Here is an 18,175-nt window from a genome sequence, read left to right as displayed (position 1 = left end):
TGCTTAAACCAAAATGTGGGTCTTTCACTTCAATAAAATAAGAATCGACAACGTGAAAGTCTGCACATATTCGTTAATATCTTGTGACAGGGCACCCCCTCCTTGAACATGCCTGAATTCCACACTACATTATACGGTGATTCAATGTGAAGAACTAATACTCCGATTTCAATTCATCCAAAAGTAGTTCTTTGAAAAGGACAACATCTATCAATAAAATATAAAAAGAGACCAGTTTGGCAGGAGGTAAAGTCGGGAGGATACAATAGCAAACAATTTTCTGATCGTTCAATCTGAATCAGTGAGAGATTAAGAAAACACAGATTGGGTACTGAATGACTGCCTCATAATTCTTAAAGTTAAAGATAGTCCTGCGCACAACACCGGCCCAGCTGGGGAGGGGAAATAGCAGCTGGATCACAGCCAAGAAGATCACTCGGGAGGGGATTAAACTACTGCATTCTACAGAGTCTGTTTCATTTCAAGCACAGAGAATACCGTTAACTGTAACGTGCACCCTAAAAGGCAAGTCATCACATTTAATCCTCTCTTACAGTTTTACAGAATGCATATTATTCTTCAATGCAGATGTCAACATTTGTGATTTTCAATGGTTTGTGTGATTTATTGAAACTCTCTGCACTCAAGTCTTGCGTGTGTGCTCTATGCATAGCTGGATCCTCTCACTATCACCCTCCACAACACTGGGAATTATCCCAGCCCACGTTAATCCACCATTTAAAATCGAGCATCCCTGCTCAACGTATTGTACTTACTTTTTGAAAAATGAGAGGAATTTTTGTCCCTGGAACCTTCTTTTGATCGTTTTCAAGCAATGTTGTGAGGGGAACACCAAAGGGACCCGTTTCTGTAACGAACAAAGAGCTTATTAAAACACATATCGCCTCACTTCTCCAAAACCAGCAGCAGCAGTAACATAGGTTTCGAGGGTAATGTCATGCAGTCCCATGAAAATGCAACGGCCTCGAGTGAAAGGTCTTGGGACAGCCTTCAACCGCTCTGTGTAAACAATCCCAGACAGACAGTCTCTAGTTCAGGAGGTTTCCATTCAGCCCAACATGTCATTGCCGGCCAACAAAGAGCTGGTTACACTAATCCTATTTTCCAGTTTTTCTAGCTCCGGAGGATATGGCAATGCAAGTGGATATCTAAATACTGCTTAAGTATTCTGTGTTCCAGACTCTCACCATGCTTTGAGTGAAAATGAATTCTCCTCAACTCTCCTCTTACTGTTTTATCTCTTATCTTAAAGCTATTCCCCACTGGTGATCGACTTCTCTCTTAATGGAAAACAGTGCCTTCCTATCCACCCTACCTCTGTCCCTCATAATCTGATCCATCTCCATCAGGGGTTCCCCTTCTCAATCGTCACTGCTCTACCACCTCTCACTCGTGGCTGTCTCATTCATTTGAGAATTGGCACTAGATAGAGATGTTAATTTATTCTTTGTGCCGCTGGTCACAAAGTAAGTAAAACCAATGAAAATAAATTTAAAGCAGATCTCAGAAGATATCATTTCCTCAAGAAGTTATGCACAGTGAGTTGTTGAGTACAGGTGAGAGGGACCTGAGGGACAACTCTTTCACACAGAGGGTAGTGCATGTATGGAACAAGCTGCCAGAGGAAGTGGTCGAGATGAGTACAATTACAACATTTAAAAACATTTGGGTAGGTGCATGGATAGAAATGGTTTAGAGGGATATGGGCCAAACACAGGCAAATGAGACTCGTTTAGTTTAGGAAACCTGGTCACATGGAGTTGGGCCGAAAGATTTGTTTCTGGGTTGTATACCTTTATACCTCTACTTGAGACTCCTGTAAATTTTTGACCATTCAAGGAGTGTGGCGATTGGGCACGGAAATGGGATTGAGCTCAACAATCAGCCATAATCACATTGAGTGGCAGAGCAGGCTCAATAGGCAATATTCCTGCTCTTGTCATTTCAACCACTCAAATAGAGTTGCAAAGGCAAAAGATATTAGAAAAGAAAACATAACTGGATGTAAAACAAGACAGTAGTGATATCAAAGCTGTTGGTCTTTTGTCATTTCTTATAGTCCCCAGTTATTTTAGTATATCCCTTTCCCAAGGCCTTTAGAGGACTCATACTACTATTTATCTGCTCCATTAGCAAATGGCACTCAACCAACCAGATTAAAAGGAATGCTAAATAAGCACAAATGGTTAAAAGCAGCACAAGCCTTGAGACTTATAATCCTGGATGTACTTTGTGCCTTCTTGCAGCATAATGAAAAGTTATGGATAGTATCGAGGAAAACTCACCCTTTGCTTTCACCTTCACAGTCCTGTTCCTCTTCAATTCTATTCCAAGTGCATCGTAGAAAGTGGTGATCTCTATCAGAGAGAGATTATGGATTTTTTTCATATCCTGAGAGGATAGATCTCCAATGCGTGTTAGCCCCAGCCTATCCTCCCGAATGGTAAATTTCTGAAATTGCAATCAGAGTCAAAATCATTAGCCAACTTCCCATGTGGAAAAACACAATTTCTTTTTTGATAAATTCACCTGTTTTACACTGGGATTGAAGTGATGAGCTAGCACATGGCATAAAATGTAGACCATTGCTACAGGCACATGTGTGCATGGAATGGTGTGCCAAATGTTCTTGACTGCCATCCCCAGACACCATGGGCTGTACCTCAGGCTAGCAATGGGCTCCGCCACACTCCAGTGTAAATTCTGGAAGTGAGCCTGCCTCTCAACCAGCTTGCCAGATTTTAATCTGTTGAGTGATAGCCCTTTTAATTAGCACGAGAAAAGATTTCCATCCAGCTCCGAGGTGTCCTGCCAGACAACATGGCGGTCACTGCCAGTACTCCAGGTACTACTGACCAGCAGAAACAGACATTCAGGTTTCAACACACCAGGTCCTCTCATTGGGCTCAAGTCTGTCCTGCTGTCCACTATATCACAGCATCAATAGAATTGATGCCCATTCAAGTCTTCATGATTCTAATGAAACCTTTCTGGTGAAATCACAGCAGGGGGCAAGGGCCACTGAACCATCAACAGGTACACCAATGGCACAGTGCACTAAAATGGGGAGGCAGCGTATTAGTAATGAACTAGTAACCCAGACGGTTGGGATAATGCTCCAAGAACATGGGTCCAAATCCCACCAAGGTAGATGGTGAAATTTGAATCAATCAAAATCTGGAATTAAAAGTTAGCCAAATGTTGTAAAAACCCATCTGGTTCACTGATGTCTTGTACAGAACAAAATTTCACATCTTTACCTGATCTGGCCTACATGGACTCCAGAACCACAGCAACGTGGTTGACTCTAAACCTTTCTCTGAAATGGCCTCACAAGCCATTCAGTTCCAGCAGTAATTAATGCTGGGTGACAGCCACATCAAGTGAAAGAACTTTTAAAAACAAATGGGCCGACCCATCAGATGTGGGCAGCCCATAGAAATGCAGCTTCTTGTTATCAATTTAAAACAAGACAGGATCAAAATCACTTCATAAAGAGGAAAAATCATTAACATATTCAGGTCTAGGCCATTCTTTATGTATAAGAAATTGTTTTTATCCTGGTTGTGTGTGTCCCAATTGGAACAGGTACAGCTGATCTTTGCATAGTAAGGTACAACACTTTCATTTTTCACTCATGCAGACTCTGACACTTCCAGTGGTGGTATTGCTAATATTTTATATCTTGGATCTATCGTATCTGGGCAGTGAAATTAGCTGTAAGCGAGCAGAGGCTTTATTAACAAGATTTTATGTGAAGTTTCATTTCTCAGCTTCAAATAGCTTCTTATGTGACAATTTTGATTGGTAAATTCTTAATCTCACAAGGAATTAAGGGATACAAGGACAGTGCGGGTAAGTGGCATTGAAATGCCCATGATTGAATGGTGAAGTGGACTCAATGGGCCGAATGGCCTTACTTCCACTCCTATGTCTTATGGTCTTCTTTTCATTTTTCTCTGTCTGCAACCAGGCTTGACCAATCAAGCACAGTGCGCATTGATCAGTTATCAGACTCGCTCACTCAAACACTGAGCAATTTAATACAGCGGCAATAGCAACTCCACTTTAGTAGCTGCAAAGTGAGTTGAGATGTCCAAGTGGTCTTGAAAAAAATTACACAAATGAAAGACTTACTTTCTTCAATAGAAAAGGCAGAAAATATCAAAATTGCTTCCTGCAAATAATATGGTGTTCCGTTAAAATATGTAGAGCTTGAGAAATGTTTCAGCAACTATCATTGCCTTAACAAAGTGCAGGAGGAAAGTACCTCCAGAGTTGTCCATTTTTGTTCAAAATCTGATTTGAGTATTTGAATGGAATATTTGAGGTCGAGGCTTGCTTTGCACTCAACTAACCCCAGCACACCCACACCATGTTTAAATCCTGAGAAACCACATAGCTAGTGATAAATTTGCTGCATTAAACACTTCAAACACACAGTCACCCTTCTCACTTACTGGTAATATTGCACTGCTGGGCCGCTTTGGAAAGGTGTTTCTACATTGTTGTTCTTTCTGAGCTGCTGTTAGAGACTCAGAGTACGGGATGTCCCAGTTCAGATCCTCCGTTATTTCTGGGCTGTTTTGCTGGGTTTCTATTTTCTCACCACTCTTATTATTCTCTGAGGGAACAATAATGTGTTGGTATTAACAATGCATAAAACTTAGTCACAAACTGTGTGAAATATTTACCTGTTTAGATTGGTAGTCTATTCCGAATTACAAAGTATGGAACAGAATTGATTCACAGACATTATGTACCACTGCAGTTGCAAGAATTCTTTCCACTTTAATTTGGGTGGAGAACCTCTGCAGCAGTCCTTGGTATGTTCCTGTCACCCTTACTGAAGTACAGGTGGCATGGTACCTCTCCTCTGCTAGGCTTTGTGGGTTCTGCATAGGCACGATGCCAGTTACGGACAGAGATGAAGAGGAATTACTTCTCTCAGGACATTGTGAATCTGTGGATTTCTTTATCACAGAGGGCTATTGAGGCTGGAGCATTAAGTATATTCAAACCTGAGACAGGCAGATTTGAAGAAAAGACAGGAGAGTGGAGATGAGGATTATCAGATCAGCCATGATCTCATTGAATAGCAGTGCAGACTAGATGGACTGAATGGGTTACCTCTTCCCTGGTAGAGGACAATTAAGAGTCATCCATATAGTTGTGGGTCTGGAGTCACATAAAGGCCTGACTAAAGGAGGACAACAGTCTTCCTTCCTCAAGGGAGTCCTCATGAACCTGATGATGGTCCAGTTGTCTTACCATCATCTTTAAAGATATTGGCTTATATTGATAGAACATTTTTAATAAGTGAACTAAATTGTTGTTACTGGATATGAGCATCTATCTCTATATCATTAGCTGAGCTTCATAGCCAGAATACTACAACAGCCTAGTATAATACATTAATTACACAGAGTCACAGCATCATAGAGATGTACAGCTTGAAAACAGACTCTTTGGTCCAACTTGTCCACACTGACCAGATATCTTAACTTTATCTAGCCCCATTTGCCAGCATTTGACCCATACCCCTCTCAACCCTTCAAATTCATATAACCATCCAGATGCCTTTCAAATATTGTAATTGTAGCTTGAGGAAAAACTGTTGAAGTGATTTAATGTTTAATGATTTGGAAATCCCCCCAATTTTATATTAGCAGTTTGCAGGTTAAATTTAAAACAGTTTCCCAAGGTCAGATTTTAATATCTTTAGTTCAGCAGGTATCAGGAAGTCCTGATTTGGTCAATTATTAATATCCTTAAAAAGACAGGTGATGTACTGGCCTGACTGGTATTTTTCATAATTCATGAAAAAGAATAATTGCTCCATTATTCAAATAGTACAATGGTCAAACTTGCCATTCTAGCCTAGGTTAGATTTTTCATCTGATCAAACAGGATGGATGTTATCAACAGGGAGAACAAGATTTTGAGACACTCTGAAAACAAGCCAGAAATAATATCACTCTCAGAGCTACTCAACTGACCTTCAGAAAGCAGCATTTGTTCTATCACAAGTGGCCAGATTATTCTTTTTATCTGATTCTGTGCAAGTTCATCCCAGAACAAAAGGTTCCATTTTAAATGTTAGACTGCTTTCCGTCCGGTACTTGAGAAGATTCTCCACTTGTGCTTCAAGGCTTAATAATGCATTCAGATAAACGGGAATAGGCTGGATTTTATAAGTAGGATAGTAGGAAAAGAAACGTTTGATGATTCATTTCTAAACAATTTTTATTTTAGCCCTAACAGTCACCTGATGAGATTGGAAACTGGCCTGAAGTCCAGACTCAATGCTATGGCTGAGTGTTTTCATTCTCCGTTTGTAGATGAGATAGTGACCAGGTGTACTGAAATCAAGCTGCCCATATCAGGGTACTTTTGTCCTTTGCTGTCTGAACAGGAAATCAGTAAAGCTCATCACCCAACCCAAGAGAGCAGGCAGCGTGAGTAACTGACAGATGATCCTTTTCTCCCAGGTGGTGAACTGGTGGAAGCATCAAAAACAAACCCATAGGAAAAGGAAGGATGGGTCATTACCTTCAAATCATGTCGGAAAACCATTCCCAGTTCCTTGAATCAATGGCTGGATTAGTTTATAGAATCATACAATGCAGGAAAAGGCCATTTGGTCCTTTCTACCTGTGCTAGTTCTTCTGAACTGCTCATCACTAGAATACAACCAGGAACAGATCTAAATATTTCACAGATCGATCCGATTAAACAAGTTGATGTTTTTAAAATCTCCAACAGTGCTATAATACTGAAGTTTGATTCTGATAGGTCAATGGTGGAACACAATTGTGAAACTTTGGCTTTATGTTGGGTTAATAATGATTGCCATAAATAATCCTACTGCAGGAGGGTTCCAACAATAGGGCATATTACACAAAGAATAACATTCTAAACAGGCTGTCAATGAATGATAACTCTTAGCTGGCTGCTACAGTGTTTGTTTAATCTTGATCATTATCATTTCTCTTGTACCACTTACATTTTGTCGGTACAGTTTGAGTGAATGGGATACGCAAATTAGAATCAGGAGTGGACCAGACATGACTTCATAACTTTAAGTCAAGACACAATTCCAAAATCAATTTTTGCGACACTTTGAAATGTTCAAAAATGGCAAAGATTAATAACGGATGCCAACTGAGATAACTATCTAATTGAAAACAAAAACCCATTAGCTCAATGTGCGTCAGTTTGTTTCATCGATAAGTAGGCAATGTTTGAAGCATGCTGTATTACATTTATTTCTCCAAATGAGATACCGATGTTATTTTCTTTCTGTAATTCATCCTGACCTACCATTTTGCTCCCTTGCAAGTGGCAACATATGCTGGGAATCAGTTTGATGATTACAAATAGCCCAATAGATTCTCACTCGTCATTTATTATTTATAAGTCAAGAGTGTATCAGCTGGAATTCTTAACATAAGGCACATCATCATTAAGCACAGCTAATGAATGCATATCACTAGATAACATAGATTACATAATAATGCAGTCATTATTTTGTTAGACTTTAAATGTGACAGACCTGGATTTGTGTCTCAGTCCAGGTGACACCTGCATTCTGTGGACTTTCAGGAGCTTTTCTGAAACCTGGGCTTACAAGCACACTCCTCATACCCCTTCTCAGTCAGTCTCAATGCTCAATCTCACTCCCCACAGCCCATCACTACCTAGGTGTTATTTTATACCACCACATACTCACCACAATTATCGTCTGCCCATTCCATACCATTTCCCATCCACTGCCCATCATATACACGTTCTTAATACCAACTCATGCAACCTCTACCACATCTATTTATACCCCTTATGCCCCTCAAATGTCACCTAATAGTTCCCTAATACTTTCAGGTATCCAATATAGCCACTTACCCAAAATTACGATAGCAAGATGTCTTTGCAATGAGCACTAAAAATAAGAAACTTCTAACAATCAAACATTCTAACACATTTCACACAGAAAAACATTCGTAAAAGCCATTCAAAAATGTAAACTGCCTAAACCATCAATCTATTGAAAAAAAAAACAAACATTTATCTATGCATCACGTTAAAGACAGGTTTAATAACATCCTAAAGTTGATAATGAAACTGTGACCCACGCCTGGAGATAGAGGTTTTGAGCAAACGCTTACAACACCTTGCCAGCAGTTTTACAGATGAGTGTCCCCAAACCCCCGGGTATCCATCCTACCACCTCCCCCAATTCTATGTCCCCTCCAACACCCAGCAACAGGCAGTACCCTGGTTGTGAACAGCTTCTATTCTTCAGTCGTTTGGCAAGTCGATTTGTATGCAAGTTAGAACACAATCCCAAACAATACAAAGCAGCCATTTGTATGCAATGGGAACGTTCATATGTCCGATCTTTATAATCATATCCCTGTATGGGATCACGTTCCTCAGTAAGTCGGACATTTGTAAATTGGGCACCCCAGTAATTTTAAAGGGCGATGCAAGGCCTGGGGCAGGCCACCTGCCCTCATCCTAATTGAGGCCATCAAGTGGCCATGATCAATCAATCAATAAAAGGCTTCTTCCTTCCTCGCCTGAGTTTTGAAGTTGACAGCTGGGGTTTGGGGGTGGGGAAGAGTGCGAATTGGGAATTCCTGGCAGGTGATCACCCCAGGCCTCAAATGAGAAGGGAAGCATCTTCTTCTAGCAAGGTTAGTCTTTTCTAAAGATCTCCCCAGGACTTCTCTATCAAGAACACTCCCTCTTCCCACTGATTTCCCACTTCTTCCTCCTGTAATTACCTGGACCTTGACTCTTGGACTTAGAATCTAGAAACTACAGGAAGTCCTAATCCTGGCCACTAGTGCTGCTGGGGCTATACAGCTGTCAGCCAATGTGACTGGCCATCAGCTCTTAGGCAGATCCTTAGCACCAGGCAAGGTGCATAAATCCCTTCTTCATCAAGCCTTAAACAATCAGATGACTAGCAGTTGCCACGATCAGAGATGAAGCATTACTTGTCAACTCTTTCAGTGGGAGGCGTATAAATCCTACCCATCTAAAATGCTCTCCCTTTAAATCATAACTAAGCATTCATTATAGCTTCACCTATCACACTCTGGGGTAACGAAACAAAAGGAAATTGGAAATAAAATGGCCTTTAAAGCTGCTAACGGTGTCCATTTCCATTTTAAAGAAGATTGTCAATGGAATCGTTCAGGTCCTGAGTTTTTTTTCAAAACTTTGAATGTCACAGCAATATTTTTCAAAGTTAATGGTCTCCCGATGCTTTTTCTGTGATTTATTGATGACATGTATTTTCCCAGCATACTTTCCTGTAGTCTTGAATCCTATATATATCTCCTTCTCCAATGTGAAATAAACTCGAATACTTCTCAATGCACAAACAGTACTGCTCAACTAAAAGGTCAACTTGCTCCTTTAGGACAGACCCTTATGATGAATCATTGCAGTTAAAATGTGTCCACACTATAATACTTCGTTTAATGATAACATTTCAGCCACAGAGACATTTTGACTTGTCAGAATGTTCCCAATTCCTCCAAAGACTACTCAAAGTCCACAGGATGTTTTATTTTGTTGGGTATACAAAACCTGCATTAGCACTATAAAGTAGTGGTAGTGTGGGGCTGGGTGACGTGTAGGAGAGTTAATCGGAAGGAAAGATTGTGCAGGTTCACAGTGGGGAGTCCGATCACAGAATAAATGCATTAGAGATCATGGCCACAATACATTCTTGATATAACAGTGTTCTTTAAAAGGACTGAAGGGGTTATATTTTCCAAAGAAGATTGAACACCTAATACAGCAATACTCTGTGCTTTTCTGACATTGCTGGGAACACTTTTCAAATAATATCAGGAAACCTATTCCATAATTTCATTTGTGAAAAGATCACATGTTAAATAACCAAACTTTGAATAATGTTTAACAAATGGTGCATGCATGCAAGGTGCATACATTCTGGGAAATACAGAGTAGGAAGTTACATCCGGGGATAAGATTATCAGACTAAAGAGTGACAATAGCAAATTTGTTTCCTCATTTGTTATTCAAACTGCGAAGATGTTAATTTGACTTTCATTCACAGTGCACTGATGCCAAATAACTTACAATTCAGCTTTGCTTATCAAAGTCTTTACTTATGTGTGTGTTGGATAAATGATGCTTTTCATCTGATGCTTTGTTAATCATATTGGCCTAGTTGTTTTAGAGTCTTTCTTTCTCTAACAATGATCTTTCCTTTACAGAAGCTGCAGTCAGCATCAAGGGCACGTTGTTTTTCACGTTCTCATTCACGTGACCAAATCTTCAACTACAGATTCATATCTACTCAGTTTTACGGACTGAATAGTTAAACCCAAACCTCTGTTCACCCATATCAATGGGAGCTTAGTTTTACAATCCTCAGACCAGGGCTGCTGAGGCAGTCTTTAGTAGCTTTTAACCTCCCCTCCCAAGCCCACTCCCCTGCCAACACCCACCGTCTTACCCTATTATAGCTTCCAACCTGAGCAGCATTTACCTTTTGACTGATCCCACAAAGTTGTTTCCTCAGACTGCTGTACCCCATTAGGTGTAGGTGATGGCTCTGGGGTCATAAACTCAATTCTGGCCTGTGAACAGAAAGACGATTAATCAAAAACCAAAAAAAAAGCAAACTTTGAGTCAATTAGCCGGAATGGGAGGAGAAAGTGAGTCTGCAGATGCTGGAGATCAAAGTTGAAACTTTATTGCTGGAACAGCACAGCAGGTCAGGCAGCATCCAGGGAACAGGAGATTCGACGTTTCGGGCACAGGCCCTTCTTCAGGAATCCCTGGGTTTCCTGAAGAAGGGCCTGTGCCCGAAACGTCGAATCTCCTGTTCCCTGGATGCTGCCTGACCTGCTGTGCTGTTCCAGCAATAAAGTTTCAATTAGCCGGAATACCCGCCTGAGCCATGCCCATCTATCAGGCAAATAATTGACCTGATAAGTCTTCAATATGTTAGCAGGAAGGCTCAGGTCCATTACAAGCTGGAGGAGGACTACTGTCCTCACAGTGCTGGGTAAAACAGCAAATATGCAGGACACACAACTGTAACAACTATTAGGCCCTTGGCTTTTTCAAATTGAGGAGGTGTTTGAGGAGCCTTCTCTGCAATAAGCGAAAAACCAGCCAGCAACAGTATGCAGCCAGTCAGAGAGAACAAGCTGCTCCAAACTCTGCATTCAAATCACACAGACCGCTGTAAACCGCAGGGCGATAATACTGAAACCCAAGGTCCAATACCAAGTACCACTGACTCACTCCACCCAGGTACATGGCTCCTTCCTCATTTACACAGCATACTGTGTTTTGGGCCAATTATTCTACTTCATGCAAATATTTATTCCTTTTTTTAACTGATTGCACAATAACATAACAGCATCTGTAATGCAGTAGTTGCTTCTGGAGGCTGGATTCACACCAGTCGCAGTACCTGGGTTGCTATTTGAATCAGTCCACTTTCACATTCAACAGCACTTGGATGAAGCACTAAAGGTGACAAGAATACAGAATATACTCTGGTTGGAGAGTTTCAATGTCCATCATCAAAAGTGCCTTAGCAATACCACTACTCACTGGGGTGACCCAGTCCTCAAGGATTGTGCTGCTTGACTGGGTTTGTGGCAGGGATGTGAGAGACAACCAACAAGTGGGGGGAAAAAAAAACCATACTTGATCTCATCCTCACAAGTCTGTCACAGATAATACAGTGATATCCACTTTATTGGTAGGAGTTACCTTTGCACAGTTCTTGGAAAGTCCCATTGAAGATCCCCTCCATTGTGTCACTGTCATTATGCACAACGTGAGAGGTTCAGAACAGCTCAGAACCGAGATAGCATGAGGTGCAGCATCTACAGAATTGTGAACAACTCATTCTGCCCTCTTACGGACCAGGAAGGTCCCAACTCCACCACCACCATCAAGCCAAGGAATTAACCCTGGTTTGTGGAAAAGTGCAGGAGGACCTGCCAAGAGCAGCACCAACCATATCAAGAAAAACCGTGAAGCTATCAAACAGGACCACTCATATGCTCAATAGTGGAAGCATGTGGCAGATGAGGCTATGCAATCCCACAACCAACGGATCAGATCTAAAGCTCTGCACTCCTGCTACATCCAGTCCTAAACGGTTCCAGTCCTGCTACATCCAGTCCTAAAGAATTCACTGGAAAAGTGGTGCCACAAATGGCACCATTCTTAATGATGGGGGAGCCCAGCACAGCCATGCAAAAGGCAAGGTTAGAAGTTTTACGACAATCTTCAGCCAGAAGTCCTGAGTGGATGATCTATCTTGGCCTCCTCCAGAGGCCCCCAGGATCACAGAAGGTACACTTTCCACTCGCTTCCTTCAATATCCTTGGAGGTACTTCATCTGGTCCTAGGTCCTTATCAAGTTTAAAACTGATAGCATACCCATTACAAGTAGCCAAGCAAGGACACTGTAGTATGTAATGAGGTGAGAGTGGCACTGGGAGCTGTTAATGTTGGATCAGAAACTGAAGGGATTCATGAATTGTGTTCACTCATTTACCACCATGTCAAATTAAAAATAGAAATTGCTGGAAAAGCTCAGCAGGTCTGGCCACATATGTGGACAGAAATCAGTTAATGTTTTGGATCAAGTGACCCTTCCTCTGTGATCCCTTGACCCAAAACATTAACTCTGATTTCTCTCCACAGGTGCTGCCAGACTGGCTGAGTTTTTCCAGCAATTTCTATTTTTGTCTCAAATTTACAGCATCTGCAGTTCTTTTGGCCTTTATGTCAAATCAAAAAAAATCTTTCGTGTTGAGCCTCAGTTTATGAAATTGCAATTAGAATCAAGGCCAGAGAGTGTAGTTTGGGTGGAGTGGTCAAAGCTCAGTGCAGACATGACCTTACTCAGTAGCACAGCAAGGCAAGGGTGCTGATAACCTACTCATACTACCAGTTGAAAGAAAAGGTAGACTTACGGAACAAACAAAAAGAGAAACCAAATCAGAAAAGAAAGTTATTAACAAAACACACAATTAAAACGAAAACTGAAAAAGAAAAAAACAAATAATATATTGCCTTCAAAATGTAGCAAAAAGGCTCCAATTAAAGCTTTAAGCCATTAGCTAATCTCGTCAATTACCAAGAAAAAAAACATTTAAGTGCAGATCGAAAAGACAACCCATTTTATGGGCAAGAAGCAATATGTATTCTGTTAAATATTACTTACAATGCTTGGCTCCTGGTCAGGATATAGGTGGATGCTCACCACAGGTTCAACTTCACAGTCGCACACCAAGAAGGACCCATCATGTCCAAAGTATCTGCCAGGCATCTTGGAAGTGCAGTTCCAATGCTATGCCACACAATCCACCAGCAAACTAATCCCTGTAATCTAACTAGCCAGCTTATGAAGTTCTATTGTTTCTTTCTATTTTAGTCAAATCAAATTCCATGTACATGGATTTGCATATTAATGGAAATATGGAACCATTCTTCGATCTCAATCAATTTTGTGCTGGGAACTCCGGAGAAAGGTTGTAGTGTGCAATGGCCCCTTGAGAGAAATTTTTTCCAAGACAACGCTTACCTTTCTCGTGTGAGACAGGATCTCAAACTTGAAGTGAAGCTCTTCGCAACTGGAATCTAGAAATTAGGTGGAACATCTAAAAATGCATGTGGTTGTGTGCAGATTGTAATCAGTCAGCCTACTCACAAGCTAGGAAAATAGATGCAAAGATCCTAGCAACCATAAACAACAACACCAATGACTAGTGGTTAGTCCAGTGTAGTTAGCTATTGAGGTATCTATTTTGTAGCAACAAAGTTCAAGACCTGTAATATTTTAGCACCTAACGAAGAGCCACATACTGTAGTACCACAATTTCCAACAGTTTTATTTTCCCTGGACATTATTGTGCGACACACGTCTTGATTGATACATGTATTATTTGTTCCTTCATTGACTTACTTGACAATCCAAGAGATCGCAGGTCAGCTTATAATACTGAGGCTAATCATCTGACAAACACACTTGTGCGCTAAGCTTCCTGCTGGTTACTTTACCTCTGCTTTCCCAGGGCTCCAAGTTGATGCATTACGTCGCATCATAATATTTTACTTCCCAGAATCAGGAAAAGTGAGAGGTATCATTACAATATAGGCACATCTGACTCATTACAGCTCTTTAGGTGTACGGGAAACACAACTGATATGATCTCGGCCTTTCAACTGAAGAGGTTGCCTTGGCACCCATTAGCATCTACCAGGGAGAGGGAGAGGATGAGGAAGAGAATCTGTCCTATTCATATACCCATCCAGATGCCTTTTAAATGTTGCAATTTTACCAGCCTCCACCACATCCTGTGGCAGCTCATTCCATACATGTACCACCCTCTGTGAAAAAGTTGTCCCTTAGGTCCCTTTTATATTTTTCTCTTCTCACCCTAAACCCATGCCCTCTAGTTATGGACTCCCTGACCCCAGGGAAAAAGACTTTGTCAATTATAGTATCCATGCTCCTCATGATTTTATAAACCTCTATAAGGTTACCCCCTCAGCCTCTGATGCTCCAGGAAAAACAAGCCCCAGCCTATTCAGCTTCTCCCTGTAGCTCAAATCCTCCAACCCTGGCAACATCCTTGTAAATCTTTTCTGAACCGTTTCAAGTTTCACAACATCCTCCCTATAGGAAGGAGACCAGAATTGCACGTAATATTCCAACAGCGGCCTAACCAATGTCCTGTACAGCCACAACATGACCTCCCAACTCCTGTACTCAGTACTCTGACCCATAAAGAGAAACATATCAAATGCTTTCTTCACTATCCTCTCTACCTGCGACTCTACTTTGAAAGTACTATGAACCTGCACTCCATACTGGAACATAGACATTGCAAGGGAATCTCATCACACTGTTTCACACTGTTCAACTGATTTGGATGAGTGGCAAATTTTAAAAAAGGTCTATTTCAATGAAACAGAGGGTCAAGCACAGTGGCTCAGTGGTAGGGACAGCACAGTGGCTCAGTGGTTAGCACTGCTGCCTCACAGCGCTAGGGACCTGGGTTCAATTCCAGACTTGGGTGACTGTGTGGAGTTTGCACGTTCTCCCTGTGTCTGCATCAGCTTCCTCCCACAATCCAAGAATGTGCAGGTTAGAGGAATTGGACATGCTAAATTGCCTATAGTGTTCAGGGACATGTAGGTTAAGTGCATTAGTCAGGGGTAAATGTAGAGTAATATAGCAGGGGAATGGGTCAGGGTTGGATACTATTCGGAGGGTCCGTATGGACTTGTTGGGCCAAATGGCCTGTTTCCACACTGTAGGGATTCTATGATATTTACCAAAAAGATATAAAAAGAAAACATTTGGAATTACAGACATCAATCAGCCTCTGAAAAAGAAAGGCTGTTGTCGCTTTTGTGACTTCAATGCGTGCTCTCACCTGAAACATCAATCCAGCAGCTTTCATGTATTCCCAGCACTTCCTGTTTTTGTGTCCAATTTCTATCACTTATTGGCTTTGTTTAAAAAAAAAACTCCCTTGCCTACTTTTGCAGCTTTTCGTTCAAATCCCATATTTCCTTTCTAAAACCGTTAAGTCAAAATGGTTTTAAAGATTAAAGTAAGCAAGACAACTGACTCGTCATCCTTTCAGATCATTGCTTCACAAAGCTGCACTAATTGTATTAGACATTGTTAATCTCTTTCTGTGGGTGTTTCCCATGTTGCTCATGCTGATCTTTATAGCACCAGAAACAAAGGATTAAGTTGTGGTATCTTGGGAAGCATTGGCTTCTCGAATAAGTAATCAAATTAACCATTAACTACATATGTTACAATCATTACTATCAGAGAGGAAAAAGACCTATTTTCTTATTCAGCGTTAGAATAACAAAAATCAGATGCATCTTTATTAAGAATCATAGAATGGTTACAGGGCTATAGGAAGCCATACCGTCATTATGTTTTACCAGTTCCATTCGAGACCAGTTGCTCTCTGCCATTTCCAAATAGCACTGCAGGTGCACCTTAACCTCAAAAGCTGCATCAATTCAAGAGGGCAACTCACCACCAGAGCACCTAACAATGAACAATAAATGCTGGCCTAGCAGAGATATAGCACGCATTTAACCCCAGGTGACTCTCTTCCTTTCCACACACCTCTGTAAATGGTTTCTCTGCTCAGGTGCTCATCCAATTTCCCTTTTAAAAACCTTGATTATAGATAAGATCTAGGACAGGCGTAGGCCATTCAGCTCCTCAAGCCTGCTCTGCCATTCAATACGATCATGGCTGATCTCATCTCAGCTTTAGCTCCACTCTCCTGCCTGCTCCTCATAACTCTTCAAACGACATCCATTAAAAATCTGCTTATCTCTTAAAATTTACTCAACATCCCAGTGTCCGCCGTATTCTAGGGGAGTGAATTCACGAGCCTTTGAGAGTAGTAATTTCTCCTCAGCTCTGTTTTTATTCTGTTGCCCCTTATCCTAAAACTATGACCTCTCGTTCTACATTGTCCCACGAGGGAACATTCCCTTGATGTCTACCTTGTCAATACCCTTTAGCATCTTAGATACCTCAATTAGACGTCCTCTCTTGAAACTTCCTTCACCTTATTGTCAGGCAGCATACTACAGATCCTAACCACTCATTGTGTATGTTCCCAGCGTCGATTCTTTAACCAACCACCTTAAAAACTGGCAACCTCTCGTTCTCAGATTTTCCACCAATGGGAATAGTTTCTCTTCAGCCACCGAGACCCCTCCTGGCTATGAACTGATCTGACAACGTTCCTCTCACCATTCTCTTCCCTAAGGAGAACAATCACAATTTTGCCATTGTATCCATATATCTGGTGTTCCTAATTCCTGGAATCGTTCCCATAAATGTTTTCTGCAAACTCAATAAAGTTTTATATCCCTTGAATAGTTGGCTGCAGAGACTCACATACAATATTGGTATTGTTACTGGAATGTTAGAAAAGTCCATCATAACTTATATTTCCTGTCTTCATTTATAAACCGTCCCCCACCCCCCACCTCCCACCTCTCCCCAGGCTTCCATAGGTGGCATTAAACGCTTCATCAACCAGAATCTGACTGGACTTGCCATATGAACACTGTGTCTACAAATGCAGGTCAGGGGCTTGACATTCTGCATTAAGTAACTCATCTCCTGCCTCCACAGAGTCTGCCCACCATCTATAAGTCACAGCTCAGCAGTGTGATGGAATACCTACCACTTGCCTGGATGGGTACAGCTCCAACAACACTCAAGAAGTTTGAGAGCATCTAGGACAAAGCAGCTTGACTGGGACAACATCCACCACCAATGCTCAGTAGCAGCAGTGTGCATTATCTACAGGATGCACTGCAACACCTCACCAAGGCTCCTCTGACAACACCTTTCAAAGCTGCAACCTCCCACAACTAAGAAGGAGGAGGCCTGCAGATCCATGTGGACACCACCAGCTGTAAGTGTCCATCCCGACGTGGAACCATATCAGCATTCCTTTGCTAGGTCAAAATCTCGGAACTCCCCTCCAGCTCTCTACGTGCAGCAATTCAAGATGGTGACACATTAACCCCTTTCTCCAGGACAATGGGGGGGTGGGAAATAAAGCTGGAAATGTGTTGCTGGAAAAGCGCAGCAGGTCAGACAGCATCCAGGGAACAGGAGAATCGACGTTTCGGGCAAAAGCCCTTCATCAGGAATAAAGGCAGTGAGCCTGAAGTGTGGAGAGATAAGCTAGAGGAGGGTGGGGGTGGGGAGAAAGTAGCATAGAGTACAATGGGTGAGTGGGGGAGGGGATGAAGGTGATAGGAGAAAGTGAGGTGTGCAGATGCTGGAGATCAGAGCTGGAAATGTGTTGCTGGAAAAGCGCAGCAGGTCAGACAGCATCCAGGGAACAGGAGAATCGGCTTATGCCCTTCCTCAGGAATGGGGAAAGTTTGTCCAGCAGGCTAAGATAAAAGGTAGGGAGGAGGGACTTGGGGGAGGGGCGTCGGAAATGTGATAGGTGGAAAGAGGTCAAGGTGAGGGTGATAGGTCAGACTGGGGTGGGGGCGGAGAGGTCGGGAAGAAGATCTCAGGTTAGGAAGGCGGTGCTGAATTTGATGGATTTGACTGAGACAG

The 18,175-nt window shown here is 41.8% G+C and overlaps 1 protein-coding gene across 5 annotated transcripts in view; it reads right to left on the bottom strand.

Moving 5' to 3' along the window:
- Positions 1-18,175, bottom strand: part of arhgap28 (Rho GTPase activating protein 28) — a 189,820-nt gene that overhangs the window by 29,357 nt on the left and 142,288 nt on the right. For all 5 annotated transcript variants that reach the window (XM_087986671.1, XM_043687786.2, XM_087986670.1 and 2 more), the window contains exons 4-7: positions 10,553-10,643; positions 4,482-4,645; positions 2,307-2,472; positions 777-868 (exon numbers count right to left, since the gene is read on the bottom strand). In XM_087986671.1, the coding sequence (XP_087842797.1) occupies positions 777-868; positions 2,307-2,472; positions 4,482-4,645; positions 10,553-10,643 (513 nt within the window). The remainder of the gene's footprint in view (positions 1-776; positions 869-2,306; positions 2,473-4,481; positions 4,646-10,552; positions 10,644-18,175) is intronic.

Source organism: Chiloscyllium plagiosum, unplaced genomic scaffold, assembly GCF_037043375.1.
Source record: "Chiloscyllium plagiosum isolate Xiang-an unplaced genomic scaffold, Cpla_swu_hap1 HiC_scaffold_4, whole genome shotgun sequence".
In the NCBI taxonomy this organism is placed as follows: Eukaryota; Metazoa; Chordata; class Chondrichthyes; order Orectolobiformes; family Hemiscylliidae; genus Chiloscyllium; species Chiloscyllium plagiosum.
Note: the sequence above shows the minus strand (reverse complement) of the source record. Positions and strands in the feature narration are given on the sequence as shown.